The sequence below is a fragment of the Cryptomeria japonica genome, chromosome 6, assembly GCF_030272615.1.
Source record: "Cryptomeria japonica chromosome 6, Sugi_1.0, whole genome shotgun sequence".
Lineage (NCBI taxonomy): Eukaryota > Viridiplantae > Streptophyta > Pinopsida > Cupressales > Cupressaceae > Cryptomeria > Cryptomeria japonica.
In genome coordinates, this window is record NC_081410.1 from 581798046 (window position 1) to 581822015 (window position 23970).

Consider the following 23970-nt stretch of genomic DNA (forward strand, 5'->3'; position numbering starts at 1 on the left):
ATCCGAAAAGTTTTCTTGAAATTTGTGCTAGCCGTACTTCATCTGTTTTTTGAAGTCTGTACCTATATCTGCCTCTATTTTCTGCATTGGGATTTGTGCTTTGTATTCCATGCTATCGCCTCTTCTTTGATTTTTCGTTTTCTGTGCATTGGGAAATGTGCAAGATGGCGTCATTGACCAACTTGATGTTGGAAGGCAATCAGCGATTCAACGAAAAAAATTATAACACCTGGAAAGAGCGCATGCTGACAATCTTCGAATATCGCCACCTAGATGATCTTATCTTGGGAAAAGAATCTCGTCCTGTTGCAGCGGGAGCCGTTCAAGACAAATTTGATGACTGCAACAGGGAAGCTGTCATGCTCTCAAGCTCTCTGTCACAGATGACCAGCTACCTCAGATTCCTTCTGGTCAATCAGCCTCAGAAATTTGGAAGCATTTGAAGGAGTTGCATGAAACATCCGACAAAAGACAAGCGTTCTTCTTGAAGAACTATTTGTTCTCCATCATGATGGATGAACGCATGTCCTTACAGGAGCATCTCACGAAGATTAAGGACATTCGAGATCAGCTCGACGCTATTGGCTGGAAAATGGAGGAAGAGGATATGGTAGTCATAACCCTCAAAAGTTTACCAAAATCCTATGAGCACTTCATAGATACTCTCAACATTACGTCTACGAATGTTGATCTGAAATTTCCAGAGTTATGCACCAAACTTTTGCAGCAGGATCGCTGGGAACAACAGTTTGGTAGCGGTGCCACTTCATCCTCCTCTGAGCAAGCCTTTGCAGCCAAATCCTTTCATAAGGATAAAGGCAAATTTCAGTCATCTTAGTTCTCTCAGTCGCAGGGCTCTAGTCAATCACAAGAAGGCTCGAAAAAGAAGAAGGTTCAATGCAATTATTGTCACAAATATGGCCATCTGCTTAAGGATTGTCGCAACCAGATAGCTTCCAAACATCAAGTATGTAGACTCGTTAAAGCACTCTATGGACTTAAAGAGGCACCTCGAGCGTGGTACATTAAGATTGATCAGTACTTGGTTCCTCATGGTTTTCAGCGTTGCCCTTCTGACAGTAATTTGTATATCAAACACTCTGGTAATGATATTCTCTTTCTTGTTGTCTATGTGGATGACTTAATCATTATTGGCAGTTCAACACATTTGATTGCAGAAATCAAACAAGATTTGTGCAAGGATTTTGATATGACAGATTTGAGGTTTCTCCATTATTGTTTGGGTGTTGAGGTTTGGCAGACTGATGGTAGCATTTTTATTTCTCAGTCTAAGTATGCTAGGAACTTGCTTGACAGGTTTCGAATGCAGGATTGCAAACCTGCTTCCACACCTATGGAGACTGGCTTGAAGTTGTCAGCCAAGTCTTATTCTCCTCTTGTAGATGAAACACAATTCAGACAACTAGTGGGCAGTCTCATCTATCTTACTGGTACTAGACCTGATCTCAGTTTTGCAGTGAGCTACATTTCACGCTTCATGACAGCCCCCAAGGTTGATCATTGGGTAGCAGCGAAGCGTGTGCTGCGTTATGTGAAAGGCACCTCTGATTATGGACTTCTTTACACTAGGAGTCATGATCCTAGACTCAGTGGGTTCACAGATTCAGATTGGGCAGGTTCGGTTGATGACAGGAAGTCAACCTCTGGATATGTGTTTAGTTTGGGATCCGGTGCAGTCACTTGGACTAGTAAGAAGCAACAAGCAGTGGCTCTCTCCTCGACAGAAGCAGAATATCAAGGAGCAGTTAAGGTAGCTTGTGAGGCAGTTTGGCTTCGCCGGATGCTTGCAGATATGCAAATATCTCAAGCAAGTCCGACTCCCTTGTTCTTTGACAATCAGGGAGTTCTCAAACTTGCCAAGAATCCAGTCTTCCATGAAAGAACCAACATGTAGGGCTTCATTGTCATTACATTCGATAGTTGGTTGAAGACGGATCCATTCAATTGCTGTAGGTTCCTATAGTGGAGCAGCCAACAGATATTCTCACCAAGCCCCTCAGTCCAGATATGTTTGTAAAATTCAGGGGGTCTATTGGTGTAGTTGATAGATTGAGCATTAAGGGAGGGTATTAGAATAATACTTTATTATTTATTTAATGCTCAATTATGTAATATTATGTAAATATTTCTAATAAGATCTTTCTGATCTTATTCGCAGTTTCTTTTTAGAAACTTGCTGTTTTGTACATTGTTGTAAATCTTTTTATTGAGCGTATTTGCTCATTGTTAATACAACAATTATTTTTTACCAATTACGTTTCTGTAATACTGCTTGTTTAATCAATTTTAATTGGAGGGCTAACTCTGTTTTTGTAGTTTTGTAGCATTTTGGAAACCACAAGTTTAAGTTTTCTTGCAGGCCATACTCTTTATCGAATAATTGTCAAAAAAAAAATAAATTATTTTCTCAAAAAAGTTATTAAGGGAGGAATGTTTAATGAAAAGAGTCTTTTTGAGTGTTGAAACAATTCTATTTCTCAAGAATGAATGTGTGCTCTTCTTTCATTGTTGAGAATGAAAACCCTATTGGTTTGTTAGCTTTGAGGACAAAACCCTCCTAGTTTTTAGAGTAGTTCCGTTTAAGGATTAATAGTAATGATCCACATTTAAATTTATTATTTATTATTTAATATTATCTGACAAAGTATATTTTAAGGGTAATGTTATTTAATTGATTTAATAAATTTTTATTAAGTGACTTAAATGATATATTTAAAGGGAATTAATAAATTTTTTTTATTTTCGGGATTTCAATGTAATATTAAAAGTGCGGAAAATTGAAAAGCCTTTCCAGAAGTTTCCTAGGGTTAATATAAAAGTTAGTTTTCAGGCTCATTTTCACATGCTTGTTTATTAGTTTTCAGGCTCATTTTCACGTGCTTGGTTATTTTTATTTCAATTTTGGATTTGAAGAGCTTCTAAGGAGCTGGAAACCCAAGGATTGAAACCCTAAGGGTGCTAGTTTTGATAGTTCAAGATTCTACCCTAGCTGGCTGTTGGAGGTTTCATTTAGATGTCTCATAATGTTTAAACAATTGAAGATTTAAAAATTTGTGAAGTCTTTCAAAGAGAAATTTCAGTTTGGAGAGCTACAGGTGAGCTCATTGAGACGCCATTCATGGGGAAACACTTCAGCTTTGAATGTTATTTCTAGATGCCTTTCTATTGGAGTATTTGTGGGGATGATTTAATGATCCTATTGTTGTAGGCATATGAACTGTTATAGAAGCCAATTTGTTCCTTGTTCAACTGTATATCTCTCTTCTTTCTGGTTGTAAGGGCATTACACAGGCCAATGCGATTTATTGTATGCAAATATAATGTATCAAATGGAGGGCTCTTGAGGGACGATTTCACTTTATACTCAGTGCCTAAGCCTCTTTCAGTAGGGATGTGAGAAGGCAGATATCAATTTGTGATTTGAAACAAAGGGAACACATTCTAGCCACCAATAAGCTCTTGGTTCTGACATGGAACTTCTTTCTGCAGTTTATGGTAAATATTCATGCATGAATTCATGGTAAATATTCATGTCTAGAAAAGTTATGAGTTTTTATCTAATGCTGATCATAACAAGGAAGTGAATGTGCTTTGCAATACTTGTTAAAGTAACTTATATAGATAAATGAACTAGTACATTTGAGATACTAAGCAGAAGTAATAGACCAACTTTATTGTTTGAGTGGATAGATGGTTTTGAGAGCCAAGACACATTTGTGGACATAGTTTGTGATAAAAAGTAGTTATTGATTTACCTTATTCAGTGGTAGTATTAGAAGACATTCTTATCTTTATCATCTACATGGAAGAAAATTCATAGGATTATCAATACTGTCTATGAACCTTTAGCTACTTAGTGTATGTTAGCCCTCCTTTTTGTGTGGAGCTGCTTCCTCTACCTTTCTTGTTAATTAGAGTTGTTGAGAACATGTGGATTTAAACGAGTTCCTAATTGTTAACATGTACAAATAGTTCTTGCTCTTTTAAGCTTTATCTTCTCGTGTTATGATGTGCATTGAACATAGTTGGACCATTTTTTATTCACTGTCTATATTGCCCACTTTATGTATTTGCATGTAAGATTCTAGCTAGATCTTACGCGGTAGATAGTTTGAAGTTCGTGAATGAATAAAATGACAGTTCCTGTTACTTTTGTGTGACCAATGATAAATGCCACAGCAGAAATTCAGAAAAATGGAACATGAATATTTGCTCTGGATGTGGCCCAGATGTTACATTTGAACCAGAATAAATAGAAAGCAGAAAACTAAACTTTTAAACAACACAAACAGTTGTGGCATCTGTCATTAAAAAAATATCCTGGGAAAACCCTCCACCTGAGGGTGAAAAACCCAGCCCACTCAAAAATGAACTTTATTATATCTCTGAAAATGAATACAACTGTTGATAGTTTCAGATTAATATCAATCACAATAAGATAAGTTTGATTCTCTACAAATCAATCATGACAATGAAGTCAAATGATACATCTCATATACATTCTATAAACCTTCATAAGATTGAAAACTCTGAACACAGAAAACATATAATATTACTGATTTGACAGACTACATACACAATGTTCTCAACTCGCTACAAGACAAACGAGAGAAGCCAGCAATATATAATTATCCATCTGCCGAAGAATAAGAAGAACCACGAAAATGGAAGGGTGATGAATATAAAGAATCGGAATTGCAAGTGAAGAGACTCCACGAAGGAAGAGGAAAAGACACCGACAGCCACATCTTCACCGACAGCCACATAGACATGAAAAGTCACCGACAGCCACATCTTCACCGACAGCCACATAGATATGAAAAGTCACCGACAGCCACAACTTCACCGACAGCCACATAGACATGAAAAGTCACCGACAGCCACAAAGACATCTTCACCGATAGAACATGAAAAGAAAACGAAAGCCAATGAACCAAAGCAGGATAAATAAAGGTATCTGAATCCACAAGATAAATAAGAGACGTTGCATCTTGGATCTCTATCGTAGCTATAACTTCAACACTCCCTCTTAGCAAGAGAGAGATCTTCATTTCGTCATCTCATGACAAATACATTCAGCTGCAACCAAAGTAAGTTAACAGAGTCTCATCACAGATTTTATTCAAAAAAGTTGTTATCTCAGCATAACAATATTCACCATAGCTACTCCTAGAGGGTGAATGAAAACAGAAAAAAAAATCATAAAGTCATACACATGACTTCCACCATAGCTACTCCCAGAGGGGGAATCAAGGGATTTCACCTCGAACTTCTCTCGCAGAGAAGAACTCATTAACCAAGGGATTTCACCTCGAACTTCTCTCGCAGAGAAGAACTCATTAACAAGGGATTTCACCTCGAACTTCTCTCGTAGAGAAGAACTCATTAACAAAATCTTCAAGACAACGAGGCTCATGAAATGTTAGACTCCCTCTGAAGCTGGAATGTCAGGCTCCCTCTGAAGCTGAAATGTCATATTCTCATTTTAAAATAAGAAACCTTCTGAATTTACATTAGACCTTGGCTCCTCCTAAGGTGTCCCTATGTTGATTTCTACAGAAGAAGCTAGATGAGAAGACTTGAATCTGCAATCTCGAGCCATGTGACCATATTTGTCACATCTATAACATTGAATGTGGGATAAGTCCTTCTTTTTCGGTTCTGAAACAGGATCTGATTCTCTGTCTCTATCCCTCTTTCTTCTTTTGCCTTTTTGTATAGAAGAATGATTAACAAGGACTTGATTTTCCATATCATGATGATTACGCCCAATACCTCTCGCCTCCAATCTTCATTCCTCTTGAATACAATCAGCTCTCAATCGATCAAACTTGGGTAGATCATTTCTTCCACTAATACCTTGAATGAAAGATTCCCAAGAGTTGGGAAGTCCATTCATGGCTAACATCACCAAGTCTTTATCAACAAAAGATTCTCCAATTGCACTGAGCTGATCCTTTAACTCTGCAATTTTCATGAAGTATGAAGCAACTGATTCTTCTTTATCCATTTTAACATGCAGCAGTTGACGTCTCAGGGCTAGAGCTCTGCTGGTGTTGTTGAATTTGTATAGGTCCTTCAGAGTCTGAAACATTTCTTTGGCTGAACCCAACTTAGAAATAATAGGAACCAGATGATCCTTAACAAAATCAATCAGAATTTTCTTAGCCATAGTCCTATTCTTTCTCAATTGAACTTTCTCTACATCAGCAGAAGGTTCTTCTACATCTTTTGAGACATAGTCAAGGAGATCATTCTCTTCTACAGTAATCAGAATTCTAAATTTCCAAGAAGAGAAATTTGATGACCCATCTAGTTTATCTTCTACTTTCAATCCGTTCACCATTATGAATAACTTAGGCAAACAAAAGAAAGAAATAAAGAACTTAAAGATTCTAGTTCTGGATCAATCTTCAAAACCCGCTCTAATACCATGTTAAATTTGAACCAGGATAAATAGAAAGCAGAAAACTAAACTTATAAACAACACAAACACAAGAGCTTATCCTGGGAAAACCCTCCACTTGAGGGTGAAAAACCCAGCCCACTCAAAAATGAACTTTATTATATCTCTGAAAATGAATACAACTGTTGATAGTTTTAGATTACTATCAATCACAATAAGATAAGTTTGATTCTCTACAAATCAATCATGACAATGAAGTCAAATGATACATCTCATATACATTCTATAAACCTTCAAAAGACTGAAAACTCTGAACACAGAAAACATATAATATTACTGATCTGACAAACTACACACACAATGTTCTCAACTCGCTACAAGACAAACGAGAGATGCCAGCAATATATAATTATCCATCTGCCGAAGAAGAAGAAGAACCACGAAAATGGAAGGGTGATGACTATAAATAATCGGAATTGCAAGTGAAGAGACTCCACGAAGGAAGAGGAAAAGACATCGACAACCACATCTTCACCGACAACCACATAGACATGAAAAGTCACCGAGAGCCACATCTTCACCGACAGCCACATAGATATGGAAAGTCACCAACAACCACATAGACATGAAAAGTCACCGACAACCACATAGACATGAAAAGTCACCAACAACCACAAAGACATTTTCACCGATAGAACATGAAAAGAAAACGAAAGCCAATGAACCGAAGTAGGATAAATAAAGGTAATTGAATCCACAAGATAAATAAGAGACGTTGCATCTTGGATCTCTATCGCAACTATAACTTCAACACTCCCTCTTAGAAAGAGAGAGATCTTCATTTCGTCATCTCATGACAGATACATTCAGCTGCAACCAAAGTAAGTTAATAGAGTCTCATCATAGATTTTATTCAAAAAAGTTGTTATCTCAGCATAACAATATTCACCATAGCTACTCCTAGAGGGTGAATGAAAACAGAAAAAAAAATCATAAAGTCATACACATGACTTCCACCATAGCTACTCCCAGAGGGGGAATCAAGGGATTTCACCTCGAACTTCTCTCGCAAAGAAGAACTCATTAACCAAGGGATTTCACCTCAAACTTCTCTCGCAGAGAAGAACTCATTAACAAGGGATTTCACCTCAAACTTCTCTCATAGAGAAGAACTCATTAACAAAATCTTCAAGACAATGAGGCTCATGAAATGTTAGACTCCCTCTGAAGTTGGAATGTCAGGCTCCCTCTGAAGCTGAAATGTCATATTCTCATTTTAAAATAAGAAACCTTTTGAATTTACATTAGACCTTGGCTCCTCCTAAGGTGTCCCTATGTTGATTTCTACAGAAGAAGCTAGATGAGAAGACTTGAATTTGCAATCTCGAGGAATGTGACCATATTTGTCACACCTATAACATTGAATGTGGGATAAGTCCTTTTTCGGTTCTGAAACAGGATTTGATTCTCTGTCTCTATCCCTCTTTTTTCTTTTGCCTTTTTGTATAGAAGAATGAGTAACAAGGACTTGATTTTCCATATCATGATGATTACGCCCAATACCTCTCGCCTCCAATCTGCATTCCTCTTGAATACAATCAGCTCTCAATCGATCAAACTTGGGTAGATCATTTCTTCCACTAATACCTTGAATGAAAGATTCCCAAGAGTTGGGAAGTCCATTCATGGCTAACATCACCAAGTCTTTATCAACAAAAGATTCTCCAATTGCACTGAGCTGATCCTTTAACTCTGCAATTTTCATGAAGTATGAAGCAACTGATTCTTCTTTATCCATTTTAACATGCAGCAGTTGACGTCTCAGGGCTAGAGCTCTGCTGGTGTTGTTGAATTTGTATAGGTCCTTCAGAGTCTGAAACATTTCTTTGGCTGAACCCAACTTAGAAATAATAGGAACCAGATGATCCTTAACAAAATCAATCAGAATTTTCTTAGCCATAGTCCTATTCTTTCTCAATTGAACTTTCTCTACATCAGCAGAAGGTTCTTCTACATCTTTTGAGACATAGTCAAGGAGATCATTCTCTTCTACAGTAATCAGAATTCTAAATTTCCAAGAAGAGAAATTTGATGACCCATCTAGTCTATTTTCTACTTTCAATCCGTTCACCATTATGAATAACTTAGGCAAACAAAAGAAAGAAATAAAGAACTTAAAGATTCTAGTTTTGGATCAATCTTCAAAACCCGCTCTGATACCATGTTAAATTTGAACTAGAATAAATAGAAAGCAGAAAACTAAACTTATAAACAACACAAACACAAGAGCTTATCCTGGGAAAACCCTCCACCTGAGGGTGAAAAACCCAGCCCACTCAAAAATGAACTTTATTATATCTCTGAAAATGAATACAACTGTTGATAGTTTCAGATTACTATCAATCACAATAAGATAAGTTTGATTCTCTACAAATCAATCATGACAATGAAGTCAAATGATACATCTCATATACATTCTATAAACCTTCATAAGACTGAAAACTCTGAACACAGAAAACATATAATATTACTGATCTGACAGACTACATACACAATATTCTCAACTCGCTACAAGACAAACGAGAGAAGCCAACAATATATAACTATCCATCTACCGAAGAATAAGAAGAACCACGAAAATGGAAGGGTGATGAATATAAAGAATTGGAATTGCAAGTGAAGAGACTCCACGAAGGAAGAGGAAAAGATACCGACATCCACATCTTCACCAACAGCCACATAGACATGAAAAGTCACCGACAGCCACAAAGACATCTTCACCGACAGAACATGAAAAGAAAACGAAAGCCAATGAACCGAAGCAGGATAAATAAAGGTAACTGAATCCACAAGATAAATAAGAGACGTTGCATCTTGGATCTCTATCGCAGCCATAACTTCAACACCAGATGTGATTGTACCTACTTGGATAAAAAGTTTGGTTTGCAGGATATGTACTTGTGCCATATCTGTATTGGCTTCCAAATCAGATAATCCAGATATATATATGCTAAGCGTACATCAAAGTGCCCCATAACTTACCTGTTTTATCGATGTTGTAGTTTGCTTACATTAGTTTAGTTACATAGTAATTGCTAACTGATATAGTAATAATAGTGTTGCATTGTTTACTGTTGATTCTTTGTTGTCAGTCCATTTAAACATAACATGCTGTGAAGTGTTGTGGATTGATCTTGACCTGCTAATCAAGTTCACGTTCTTCCAATTGTATGACAGGTTCCTATTTCTACTTTTTGCCTTTGGAAATATTTTGTCGTGTATAATTCTTTGATATTGTTTACCTGCCCTTCCCACTTTCACAAAATTTTTTTATTTTTTGTTTGTTTTTGTTGTTCAATTCACAATTTTGACATCAAAAATTCATATCAGAAGACAAATTTGAAATTAAGGTGCTTGATGAACATCTATGACAATGGGAATTTGAGTTGAGATGCCAAGAGCATAGCAATGAGTTCTTTGGATCAGTCTCTGGGAATGATGTAAACTGTTATAGGTACATCGATTGTAATTTTTGTTACTTAAAATAACCACTGAGCTGGTTCTCTGAACATAAACCATATCAATGTTGTATTTCCATGCCATGAATGTTGTATGTACGAGGGTAATTTGAAGCCATTGTAGTATGAATTATTATCTTGTAGTCTAAGTTTGATTTTTCAAGAGTCCTTATGCAATACATATTCATTTATGCCTGTAGGTTTTATGGCTTTGCATCAGAGGCCAACATGGAGCCCACTATTGAGGTGATTCATTGTTCACTGCTACAGTTTTATGCTTGTCTGTTTAGTGCATTTGTTTACTTCTGTGGATTGATATATCTTCAGATGGCTCTTTGAAATTAGACTTTAGGTCCCTTGGTGAGCCCAAGTGGTTCTTCATATCTTGAGAAAGGTGAAGTTTTGATCTTGAAATACATACAATCCATTTGCATTTTAGATTAAATGTACTTTTTGGTGCACTAAACTGGGTATAATTAACTAAATTTTGTTTTCTAACTATACATTATTAATTTTTCTTAGCTGTCATCTTTAACCAACCTGAATCTTTGTCTTACTTTCTTATGAGGCCAAGTGAAAAAAATATTGTTGATGTTTTCAGAAATTATGACACAAAATATTGGAATGCCTGCTTCAACATACATTGGTTTTTTAGTTATAGATTATGATGGTTGAAATTCCCCTCTATCTATGCCTCCCCAGTGGATGCTTTTCCAAAACTCCTTTGGCATGAATGGTGCATCTCCTATCTCATCATCCTCCTCCTTGTTGCTCCCCCTATGGTTGCTTCTCCAACACTCCTTTAGCATGAATTTTGCATCTCCTACCTGTTGTGTTGCACACACACCCCGTCTCCAACAGGGACACCCCTTTTGTTTTGTCTGCTGGTTATGCAACAATCCTGTCTTGATGGAGGTTGCTAGCGTGAGAGAGGGAGAACATAGAAGGGTTTAAATGTATTGAGGATTCAAGTCCAAACCAAATTCAGAACCCGAAGGTATTGAGGAATGAACAAAGAGCTAATGCCATGCCCTTTCAAATCCAATGATCTCTTTGCATCATTAAGGATAATAAGGTGAATGAAGAATAAGGAGGAAGAAGAGCCTTAAATGGCATTGGTCAAAAGATGGTTTTGTTCTCAATTGCACAAGAAGGATTCCCAACCTAACCATTCAGCTAAGTGATTATGAGTTTTAGGCAGATTATTATGTGGTTAGTCTTGGAGAGATGAATGTAGTGCTGGGCACGAAATGGCTTCATGCTATTGGTGAGTTTTACCTCAACTTATAAACCATAGAGATGAAGTTTGAGGTACACGAGGAAATATGTGCTTAGAGGGATGTCAGATGGAGGATTGTGTATGCCCTCATTCAGACGGATGGAGCGTCTCCCTCGTCATGACCAAGAAGAATGGACAGCAAAACAAAGGGTTTTGCCCACGACAACAACTATGCAGAAACAACAAAAGATTGAACTCATAAATTTTGTTGATCAGCTTTCCTCATGACAATATAGTTTGCATCCATGAGGTAGAGGACATAACAGAAAATATTAAGGGTATGGATGACTCTGCACTAAGGAATAAAACAAATTCTAATTTTCTGAGCTACAACAGCAGTTACTTATCTTCTTACAATCATGAGATGCCAGTCCTAAAACCAGAAGATGTAAGTGATACTGAATCTCCTAATGATGATTCTCAAGATTCAAAAGTTATACATGATGCTTTTAATATAGATCTACTCCACAGCAGGTCTGATTTTATACATCACACTATGGAAGGTGTTAAGATGACACAAAATATGTGTGATGGATGGATACAAAGAGCTCGAAAGGCAAAGTTGGCTGCCCAAGCAAAACAACACTTCCAAGGGATCAAGGAACATTGCAATCATATAGATCAAACTAGACAACGAAGAGATGCCTGTCTTTGATCATTATTTTTTTTTCCAAGGGAAGAAGATATAGCGATGGAGCAGACAATGGATGAGTCTCTTGAGATGTGGAAATAGGAACTTGCAGAGGTGTGTAAACAAGGAAAGATGTATTACTTACAAAATTCTAGTTTGCATCATGAAGTTAGCGAATTGAAGGCTCAAAACATACATGAAGTTTGGGCTGTTGAGCTTACACTTTTTGGATTAGCCACCAATGTCATACCTACACACAAAGAAGGAGACCTTTATGGTTCAGATTTGGTTGGGCCTTTGAGCATTGGTGGGAAGCTTGAGGAATTGACCCGTGTTATGATACAATCCATTTATGTTGATGACTCTTTGATAAAGTATGGGGCTGTCCTACTTTCAGAATTTATGGCACATGTCATGGAGGCATTTATTTTTGATTGGCACGGACTTTGGGATAAGAAGTTTCAGCTGATCTATGATCTCAAGCATAGGAATATTGCTATGATACCTGGCTTTGAATTGCAAATGTTAATGCTTCAGCTGGACTATGGTGTTTGGTATGGACATGAGCAATTTGGGCATGATGAGTTTATTGAAGAGCAGAAGAATATATTGAGAGGGGGGGATGAATCAGTATATTAACAAACTTTTACTTTCAAACCTTTACTTACGAACATATGACTTATCTCATAAACATATTCATTGCACATCAACATTCATATGTGATCTAACTAACATGAACACAAATAAAACACAAGATGTATACGTGGAAACCCTTATAGGAGAAAACCACGGCAAATCAATGCTTTTATACAATTCTTCTTTTACAATATTTGTAGGCACCAACCTAAATTTGTGAGCACCAACCCACTGGATGCACCAACTCCCAAATCTGAATTTGTAGGCACCAACCCATTGGAAATACCAACTCCCAAATCTGATTTAGTGAGCACCAACCCACAAGGATGAAGCACCAACTCCACCTAAATGAGGCACCAACCTCAATACACAATTCTGGTATAATCTTCTTATATTTTCTTTTAATATGCTTCAAATTCTACTTCAAAAGTCTGCATAAATGTCTCCTTATCAATCTTCAAGTCTGATGTAAAGTCTTCAAAAAATCTGCTATGAAGCATTCATGAATCTGTTTGAACTGATCACTTTGTCTTCTTAAATCTGCAACAAATTCTGTAAATAATATTTTCATCATGTCCTTCTAGGTCTGCAAATAGGCTTTTCACAAAGTCACAAGGATGAAACACCAACCCACAAATAATGATTTGAATTTTTCTTTACATATATATCTTTACTTTTAAAGGGACACATCTCTTATAAAAGACATCTTGTTCAAATAAAACATGTCACTTCAAACCGTGCCTTTTTATTTACATAAATTTATATTTTAATTGTTATGAACAAACACGTCTCCTTTTGTAAATACTTTGCTCTTCACATAGTAATGATATCGTGTGTTTTTATTCATCAGTGTTTTGTCCTTAACTATTTTTACTGACTTATCATTAGCTATATTTGGTTAGTTCTATTCACATCCTCCATTATGACATTGCTGTAGATACTGACTTTGATTTTCATGTATGTTTAATTTCTCTTTAGAAACTCTGGATCATGAACATGTTGGGCTCTTGATGTAATTTCTTCATCTCGAATAGGGACCGTAGAGCAGATCCTTCACACAGATCATAGTCTTAATAGCTATATCGAGTACTGGTGTGATGTTCTTGTAAATGTGATATACACAGCAGCTATCGCAAATGATATAACAACAATTGTTCCTCTTGCATTGACCGATTTCTTTCTGTAATACATATCGTTCATACACATTGTGAACTTTAGTCTAGATACTTCAAAGCCGATATGTGATAAGGCATGTGTGGTTGAATAAGGATTTGTTGTTCACTTCCATTTAAGGAAATATCACGTCTCCATCTTAACTAGTAATTCTGCTGCTTGAACAATGTATACAGTCCGCTTGGCGTTGAATACTTTAGTTTCTCTATTTGCTGTGCATGAAATTAATATTTTTGTTTATCGTGATATCTGCAACCAATCACTATCACAGGATCAAGACATTTCAACATTTAATTCCATAATAGTTTGTTTGTCATCGGGCTGTCTTTGATAGGTTACACGTTAATTATAAATATGAGAATCAATGCTCATTGGATATGGGTATATGTTGGTAATGAATGCACACAACCATTCCATATATATTTGTTTGTGTATCTTTGTCTCATCTTTCATAATGCATAGGTCCATGTAATTCTCTACAACGAGTTCTGGTGAATCATGTTTGTACATTAAACTTGGCTTTTCCATGTTTTCTCATAGATATCTTTAACTATTCCCATGCCAGTCCTGTTGTGACCTAATCACACATCACCCCATTCCAAATTGGGACCCCCTACTACTTAGGTCCTCTTGGTCTTTTGGTTGTGGTTCTTTGGGTCCTTTTGCAGCAATCCCTTTGGTCTCTCTTGGTTTGCAAATGCTTATGACAAATTTGGATCAAGTCTGCAAGTGTTTTGAGCAAATTTGGCTAAGTTTGGAGTTTGTTTTGTCTATTTTAGGGTTTTTTTCCCTTCAGACTTAGATTTGAGGTCATTTTCTTAGGGTTTTGGAAAATCTGAACATAGCAATGAAGTCAGAACCCTTCAAGGAGGCTACCAGTGAAATTTGAGCGAATTATGAGAACTTATTATTTTTAGCAGTTTCTATTTTTAGTAAGTTTGACCGTGTCCTGGATTGACCTAATTTTTCTTTTAAACAAACTTGCTATTTGTAACAATTCCTATTTTTAGTAAGTCTATTTTTAGTAAGTGTCACCATATCCTGGTTTGCTCTAATCCGCTCTATTTTTTACCTTGTCCTTAGAGCAAATTCACCTCTTGTCCTTGAAAAGGTCTTTTAGTGAAAATAGGTTATAAATTCTGTCCTTGAGAAGGACGATGAGCGAGCTTCTCCATTTTGGATTTGTCTTCTTAAGTGTGCGAATTGGTATTATAGGGCCTGTCCTTAGGCCAGCCTCAGAGCGAAATTGATTATAGGTCTTGTCTTTCGGAAGGACTTAGAGCAAAATGTATTGTTTGTCCTGTCCTTAAGGCGGTCATGAAGTGGATTCAATTGATTATAAGACTTGTCCTTGGAGAGGACATAGAGCGGATTGATAAGAATGCATTTTTCAAAGGGCTAACCAAAGTGAGTTTATCGGTCCTGTCCTTGAAGAGGACATGGAGCAAATTGTGATTATAGGGCCTGTCCTTGAGGCGGATATAGAGCGAAATAGTCATTAAGAGCCACGCCTTCATCATGGATGATCAACGAATAACATATAGGGTCTGTCCTTGAAGAGGACATTGAGCGAAGCCTTTGCCTTAAGTTTGATCATCAAACATATGAAGTGAATTGATAAAATGCAATTTTCAAGAGATTGGTCACCAAGTGAATTTCACATAGGTCTTATCCTTTGGAAGGACAAAGAGCGAATTATAGCCTATAGGTCCTGTCCCTCAGGAGGACCAAGAGCGAACTTGATCCCATATAGGGCTTGTCCTTGAAGAGGACATGGAGCGAAAATCGAGACTTAATTGAAATGCATGCCTCTTGATCAAATTCCAAGCAAACTCACATGAAATAAATATTTGGCGCCAAAAAAGAATCTATTCAAAATTTCGATTTTCAATAAAACTTGAAAGAAAAGTTGTCCATTGTAAAAAATTAATTCATATTCTTTTGTTTTTAATAAGTCGGCCTAAGTGTTTCAAAGGGTATATCGCATATATGAGGACTTTATCAAGATCCTTTTAAAATCAATCAAAGTATTTGTCTTCTACCATCAGCAATTTTTGATCAGCAGATTGAGCGAATTTCTCTAGCAATCAGTAACTTCGAATTCAAGACAGCGAAATAAGTCATCAGCAAAGCAAATTTGTCAAGGAAGACACAGCAGCGAAGTTGAAGTTTAGCAAATTGAAGGAAGAAGTTCATCATTTATCTAGCAAGGAGGACTCTCATATAGCGAATTCATCCTTAATCAGTCCAGATTTATCTTTAACCATCAAAATTGTACTCGTTAGTTAGTGTTAGTCCTTGGTTCACATTCATCAAATCACAAGTAAGGACTGCATTTTAAAGTCAAAATTAGGATCTGATTAAAAGCAAGAAACTCGGAATTCATTCAAAGATAGGGTGCATATCAGCAATTGATTCTATATTTTAGGTGCAGGTTTCAATTCATATTCAAGTAAGATAAGCCTCAATGTATTAATCAAAATACTAACTTAAATCATGGCAGCACCTAAGGCCAGTGGATCAATATCAAGGCAAGCTCTTATCAAAGAAGACCAAAAGAGTGATGATTTGGAGACCAAGATAACATCTCAATGGAGCAACATTGGAGACACAAACCTTGGCAATTTCGATGTGAAGAAGTTTCGTGAGGTACCATACATCGACAAACCATCACCTTTAGCTAAGAGGATAATAGAGAGCGGCATCATCAAGGCAGCTGGTTTCCCTCCTGCAGTAAGCAAAAGACAAATCTTGATCAAACTCCTAGCATTTCTTCTAGACATGAGAAAGAAGATCAAGGTGAAGGTCAAAGAAGAAATGAAGATGTAGTCCACAAAGTGGATGAATCAATAGAGTCAACAATACAGACTGACATGAATGACAAGCAAGAACAAGGACGATGGTCTCAAGATTCATCACACTCAGCCTTTCATATTCAGATTTGTGATGATGAAGAACAAGAGGATAATAATGAAGTAACTTCTCCTCCTAGAAATGAAACTCCACTTGAAGACAAGTAAGAGAAGGAAGATACCCCATTCTCGAATGGCTTAAGGAAAGGCTTACCAAAGAAGTGATAGAAGAAGAAGAGCAAGCATTTGATTTAGATAGTCCTTTAAATGGATCTCAAGAGGTCATTGAGAAAAGGAAAGCTCCAAAAATGTCTAAGATAGTAAGGAATGATACGTGTTCTAGAAGGATAGAGATTGCCACTCTCACTGCAGATAAGTATGAAGATGAGATCTTGGCGGAGGAATATGATTTGGAGACATTCGACTTGGGTCCACTCACTTCCGAGCAAGCCATGGAGGAAGCCACTGAATATGTAAAAGCAGTAAATGAGAAGCTAAAAGCCGAAATTGAAAAGAACAAAAGATTGGAGAAAGAGTTACGTGCATGGAGGAGCTATATTCAGCAGTTTCAGCAGCCTTCGAGACATCAAAGTCCGGCAACCACGCCACCTCCTTTGCTTTCTATCGAGTCAGTTGATCACATGGAGAAAATGAGAAATTCAGCACAGCTTCTAGAGACTTGGATCAACAAATCTTTCACAACGGCTAATGAGTTTGTAAGGAATATGATGAAAATACTTGGATGAGCCATTCAAGTTCTTGAGATAATTCATAGCCTCATGATGACAGTTGATGCCTTCGTCCATACTAAGGACGTCACCATTCCTGTTTTGCAAACAATAAGGAAGACACCTAGACAGGTGCTGGCACAAGAAAGGATAATTAGGAAGGAATCAACTCCTAATCTTTTATAGTAGTCAACCTTGCTTCAAATAAAGAAACTCCTTTTTGAGGATGTGAGTAATAGATGTAACCAAGTGGAAGATACCGTCCATCCTATTCATGATAAGATTATTGAGGTAATGTGTATCATTCTTGACAAAAGAATGGAAATTGAAGCAGATGTGGATATTCAAGAATTAGAAAGAAGGATAAAGTTTATCTTTCAAGGAGAAGATGGACCGATCACAGAAAGACAGTTGGATCTTATGCATACCACTATGTTTCATATTGATAAAACAAAAGAAGTTGAGCATGGATGGGAGGTCTCACTTCTTACAGCCTTTGATGAAGTGATTCACCTAGAGGAGCATATGAAGAATCTACCTGAGATTCCTATTTTTGAAATTGAGAGCATGACGTCCAGATTCATTGTATATGCCAGGAAGGAGAAAGAGAAAGGAAATAAGATTCTAGAAGAAAGTTTGTTATGATTTCATTCGGCATGTCGCATTCCTATTGGAGGATGCTTCCTCAATTTCCGTGTCAGCATGTGTTATTTTCTCATTGGTTGATTCATGATAATGATTATCCAATTAGGGTTTTCATTTATGTAAATCCCTAATTAGGGTTTAGGTGGCAAAATCTTGGCCCTTGATCTCCATTCGATCTTCGCCTTTCATTGTATTTGGAAGCTCTATATAAGCTCCACTCATTTCATTTGTAAAGGGTTAATAAAGAGAATAGAGAGCAGTTAATAGTTAATAATTGATAGTAATAGTGAATAGTCAGAGAGCAATAATAGAAAGAGTTAGATTTGAATAATTGTTGTTATTTGGTCATTGGATTATTGAAACATTGAAGTTATGGTGTTTTACTCAATCCTTGAAGCTCATTACATGGTTCTTCTATCTTCTTAAGCTAATCTTTTGATGATAATTTTAATATTAGATTTCATGGTGGAATGTTGTATTTGATGCATTGTGAAGCTCGTTATCCATACCACTAGCTTTCTTGCTGATTGTAAGCGAGCCTTGTGTGGTCAACTGGAGCATTTTGAAGTCTTTAAGTTTGATCATCGTTTAACCCTTGATATGCATTCAATTGATGGTGTCTATGGTTGATAGTGATTTGAAAACCTTAAAACATCCCTAGAAGATTGCATTAGTTTTGGCAAAGTTGTTCGTGTATGGCGATGCTATAACTAGTTGAGTTTCACTTGTATTGTTTCTTCTTCCATTCATGCTAGAGTAGTTTAGGATTTCCTCTAAACCCTCACCGTTTGCCCCTTTTTTGAAAATCATTTAGTAGTATTAGGGAAAATCCTTACTGCATACCATCTGCTAATCAATTGTTGAGTCTTTTCAAATCATAAATGCCCTTTGATGAAACAGTAATTACAACGACCAACTAGGCTTATCCACACATAGAGATCCTACATTCTTAACCTTGGAGCCTTTCTTGGATGAACCTTAAGCAAATCTTCAACATCCAAAAGATTTTGTTCAAGAGAGGATAAGATACTTTGGAATTTTATTCTGTGTTCGCATGTGCGTAAAAACACAATCAACAAGACTCTCCCTCAAGGCATTGGAAATACATGTCCTTACCCATCTTGGAAGTTACCTACCTTGTGAGGATTTACTCCACCTCTCCCTACACAATATCAACATCTCCTCTTAAGGGGCTATAGCGAGTGATTAAAGAATAGACTATGAATATATAAACTTCAACGGATTATGAATAATTAGGAATATATAAAATACAGCATAACTGATATATAAATTCTGATTACACCATTATAAACTGTTATTTATACTATGGCATACACATTAGACCATATATTGGCTCCCTTATTCTTAGCAGCATTCATATATAATATTCTGTAAATCAGTGTGGATCCATAAGTAAGTCACAGCATACCTATTTGCTGTTATATGATGCTTACCCACAATGATATATATTTTATTTCTTCCCGATCTCTTTCTTGTGATCAGTATCAAATATATTTTATCATTCCCCTTGATCGATGCCTGAGAGCTAGTTCTTATTAATTGCTCTTCTATCTTATCCGATTGATGGTGATGTCACTGGATGCTCTTGATTCCTTTCCTTTATATCTCTCAGTGTGAGGAAGAGGTCACACCTCTTCATCATGTATGCCCTTTGGCAAGAGACACACCCTTTCATCATTAGCACCCTTTGAAAGAGTGCAACTCTTCATTATTTTTGCCCTTTGAAAGGGACACAACCTTTCACAATCAGATCTGCACTTATTTAAATCAGATGTGCACTTCTGATTCCCAAATTATCCCCCCTCAAATGAGGTTCTCTTCTCCCTTTTACATCTCATGTTTGAGGGAGTCAAAACTTTTCATTTTATGTCTTTTGACCATTCGTTAACTTACTTAAATTTTAATTAAATTTAATTATATTCATTTATATTTTAATTGAATTTTTAATATTTTAATTTTATTGTTATTATTTATTATTAAATTCTATTTCAAAGTGGGGACATTACAGGAATTTACTTTTGTCACTAGTCATGTGACATGAACAACCACTGTCCGCATATCATTGTTCTCCATCATCTTGAGCATGTAAGGCATTTCGTATCAACATAAACCTTTCTTTTCTGTCTTCTTTCTTTTTTCTCCATACCTTCGAATTCTTCTCCTTTTGTACCTTGAAAGTTTCTTTCCTTTCATCTTCCTTTTGGGGATCTACAAAGACAGTTCTACAAAACTGTGTGCCCATAATTGTTGCATCTGCAGCATTCAACATTCCTACTATCAAGCTTGGTGATATTCTTACTCTTGTTCCAGCCAGAATTCCTTATGTGAGTTCTACAATTTACTGCTGCATCTGCAGCATTCAACATTCCTATTATCAAGCTTGGTGATATTCTTACTCTTGTTCCACCCAGAATTCCTTATGTGAGTTCTACAATTTACTGCTTTATGACCAAAGTGATTGCTTGTGAAGCAATAATCAATGAAGGGATGATGGAACTTGGTCATGTGATCTTGTCTTTGCGGTAGGAATGTCTTTAAGGTGTTCTTGTTCCTTTGGTGTGTACTTGGTTTTGGTGCAACATGATTTTCCCTTGATTCGCTACATTCTCCTTTGATAGGACTTTTGAGTGCATCAACATAGCTCCTTGCCTTTTCCTCGGTAGTTTCTCTTAATGACACCTTGGGTTCTTCTTCCTTTTCCTTCTGGTTTTCTTTATAACTTAGTCCTGTTTTGTTTGATGATGGTCTTTAGCTATTAATAATATCTCCTAGAATGTCAGAACTCTTTTCAAATTTGAGTCTTGTGTTGACTTCTCTAATTTCTTCTTTAGAGAAACAATCTCTTATTCCTTTTTATTATTTTTACACTTACAAGGCTCTTGTCAAAGTTAAAAATGCTATATTTTAATTTAACAATTATAAGCTATGCTCTCCTTGTTTATGATTAGGATATAAGTATATTATAGGAATTGCAATTCAATTGATTTTTATTTAACTAATTTTTTTTGTTTTATTCCTTAAATATGTGGAATTGATTAACATGGAATTGAACTCCTTTGCAGTCTGAACTTTTTGCAGCATTTGAGAAAAATAGACTGTTAGTTGGAGATCTCAGTGAGGCTCAATACACTCGATGTGGTCGGACAGACAAAGGTGTTTCATCCTTTGGACAGGTTTCATCTCGTTTTATGCTTCTGCTGTTTTCTTTAAGCTTATAGTTCCTTTTCCCTTCCTATTCGTTAGTTTTGTGGAAATTTGATATTGAATTCATAATTTTGCAGCATGACCTTGAACGCCTTGTTTACTTCAACAATATCATGCATCTAGCACTTTTCATTTGTATTGTTGCACATAGTATTTGTATTTTTCTATTTATTGATAATGTTGCTGTGTTTGTATATGTTATGCATCAGGTGATTGCACTCTATTTACGGTCAAATCATAAAACTCTGGCCAGTGGGACAGACTCCAAGGACCTAGAAAACATCTCTGGTTTGTGTCTATCACACAAAACTTAACCTCATGTGCATGACTATGCTGTTGAGTTTCTTGTATTTATTGCTCTCATATCTTATGTTTAATTGGCTTTTAATTTTCGACTTAATTGAAAGTTGGACATCAATTAACATATTCACCCTTTCTATTTGTGTTAATGGTTTTTTTTTTTTAATAACCATAGTGTAGAATGCATATACGAAATTCCATTCTTGGTTTGATATTATAGTTACCTCTTAGTATTCTCTTAATTTTTTAGCTTGTAATTTCCTTTGTGGTAGTCTAAATTCTTAAGAATTTTTTTCTTTTAGATAAAAGGCGAGAAGCCTGTACTTTATATTGCTAGAAAATATACATATCAAAACAGTCTGGCTATAGTTATCAGACTGGAAAGAGGACGATTATATAGGAAGTATCCAAAAAGCTAATTAGCTAGATAAAACTATATAAACAACCCCTTAAAAGCCTGGGTAACTAAACCGACTATTATCAAATTGGTCTGAATTACAAACATTTAACAAAATTCTGAAATAGAAAGGGATCCAAACTATCAGCAACTCTGGAATACTTTGATGGAGACCAAAATTTACAGACTAACCCTGTTAAAGCACAATATTAGCTTTTAAGGGTAACCCTGGACGCCTGATACTCCTTCCTCCACTTCCATATGGGATGCACATTGGCATGGACAAGGAGAGTGTACTCTATGGTTGAGAAGAAGAACAATTGCCCAAAGAACCTGAACACATTTGTCACACAAAGAAACTCCCAGCTCTGATTTGTGGATCCTTAGGGCTTTAAGCAGAACACGTTCATCTTGTGCAAATAATGCTCTTTTCAAAGCAATTTATATGGCTAGGAAACTCAAATTTTTCTTGAGATCTCTATGTTTAAATTGGCCACCTACCTCTGCTTTACCACTGTGGAGATTGTAATCTTTTACAGCATTGTAGAATGCCATAACTGGGATGGAAGAATCCTTGACATATTCAACCGCAAGCTGGCAAACTGGACTGTATTCTTGGAGCAGGTCCATAGAATTTGACAGGAAACATGAAACCATCTGCAAAAGGAAGAGAAGCTGAGGGGAAGAAGTTTGTAGGATTTCCTCACCCACGACAACTCGAATTGCACATTCCACTCTGTCACAGTTGAAAATAAAGGCATACCCTAGAAGCTGTGTATCGATACTCCATGATTTTGGATATTCATTTTTTAAATTCTTATAATTTGTCCCTATGTAACAAATGATAAATTGTTATTCTAAGAATCACTCTCAGGTACAACAGGATGAAGGACAGTAACCTAGTGGGAATAAAGACAGACCCTAGAAGCTCTGTATCAATACTCCATGATTTTGGATATTCATTTCTTATGATGCGTCCCTATGTAACAAATGATAAATCGTTATGCTAAGAATCACTCTCAGGTACAACAGGATAAAGGACAGTAACCTAGTGGAAATTGACTATCATTCCCTTGTGCTTATTATGGAATAATAACCCCTTGCAATGGAAGGCTACTTCTTAGTATGAACGACAGACATATTAGACACTACCCTTCCCTTGATTGTTGTCTTTCTCTGCTTAGCAGTTGGTACTTATTAATTCTGTAGTTGTCATTAACAATTGGTATGTTATGTATTCTGTAAGTTCAGTGACTCTTTAGGATTGAATGATTATGCTTCAAGAGTAGCCTTTCGAGGCCAATCATCTTTCTCCTTGTATTTCCCTCCACTTTCTCATGATTTTCTTCCTTCCAGGAAAAATGGTTGCACTATTCTTCTATCAATATGATAATAACATTTTCTGAAAAAAATTGAAAAAGTATAAAAAATATCATTGTACACTACATTTGCAACTTGAGACAGTTCCTCTATTGTTGTACATTACATTGCAGGCATGTTTCTTCTGTTATCCTTCTCCATCTGCATCTGTTTTGAGTGCACTTATTATGTTTTACATTGTCTTAGAGCCGTCCTTGTGTGTATGAAAATAATCTAGTGTTTTGCTGCTTTTCTGGTATGTGTCTAATTTTCTTACGTGAAGATTTGTTTCTATTGACTAAAATCATTGTAGACTATGGTATTAAAATACTTGAGCCCTTTTTAGCTGCTTGTGGCTTTGCATGATTCTTTCATTGAAGAAAAACATTTTGATGGATTGATTTTGTGTCATATCCCATTATTGCGTGGGAGGTCCTATTAAAGTCAGACTATGACCTAGAGTGGTGACTGACATGTTGATTGCACCTTGCTGTATTTTTACTTTAGGATAGAAGCAACAGCTTGTGTAGGACCCAATCTTAATTTTGAAGCGACTCATTTTTGTATGAATATTGGAAATGCATCTAAAAGTTAAAGCATGGATGCTTTAAACCAAAAAGGGAGGCATGTTCTCACAAGTGCAATTGGGAAGCAGGCTTAAGACTAAGAGATTGACCTTCAAACTGGGTCACCAATTACATATACATTGTGATCTCTATAGGCTCGCCTTTATGGAAAAATTAGAAGTTGAAGAGAGAACCTCTATAGTCATTTATGGTCTCTACCTAAATTATATCAAG

The 23970-nt window shown here is 36.3% G+C and overlaps 1 protein-coding gene across 7 annotated transcripts in view; it reads left to right on the forward strand.

Moving 5' to 3' along the window:
* Positions 1–23970, forward strand: part of LOC131035677 (uncharacterized) — a 376645-nt gene that overhangs the window by 93999 nt on the left and 258676 nt on the right. For all 7 annotated transcript variants that reach the window (XR_009358274.1, XR_009358273.1, XR_009358275.1 and 4 more), the window contains 3 exons: positions 10146–10191; positions 20973–21083; positions 21324–21402. Coding sequence is in view for 4 of the 7 variants with exons in the window: in XM_059207503.1 (XP_059063486.1) it covers positions 10146–10191; positions 20973–21083; positions 21324–21402 (236 nt within the window). In the remaining 3 variants the exon portion in view is untranslated. The remainder of the gene's footprint in view (positions 1–10145; positions 10192–20972; positions 21084–21323; positions 21403–23970) is intronic.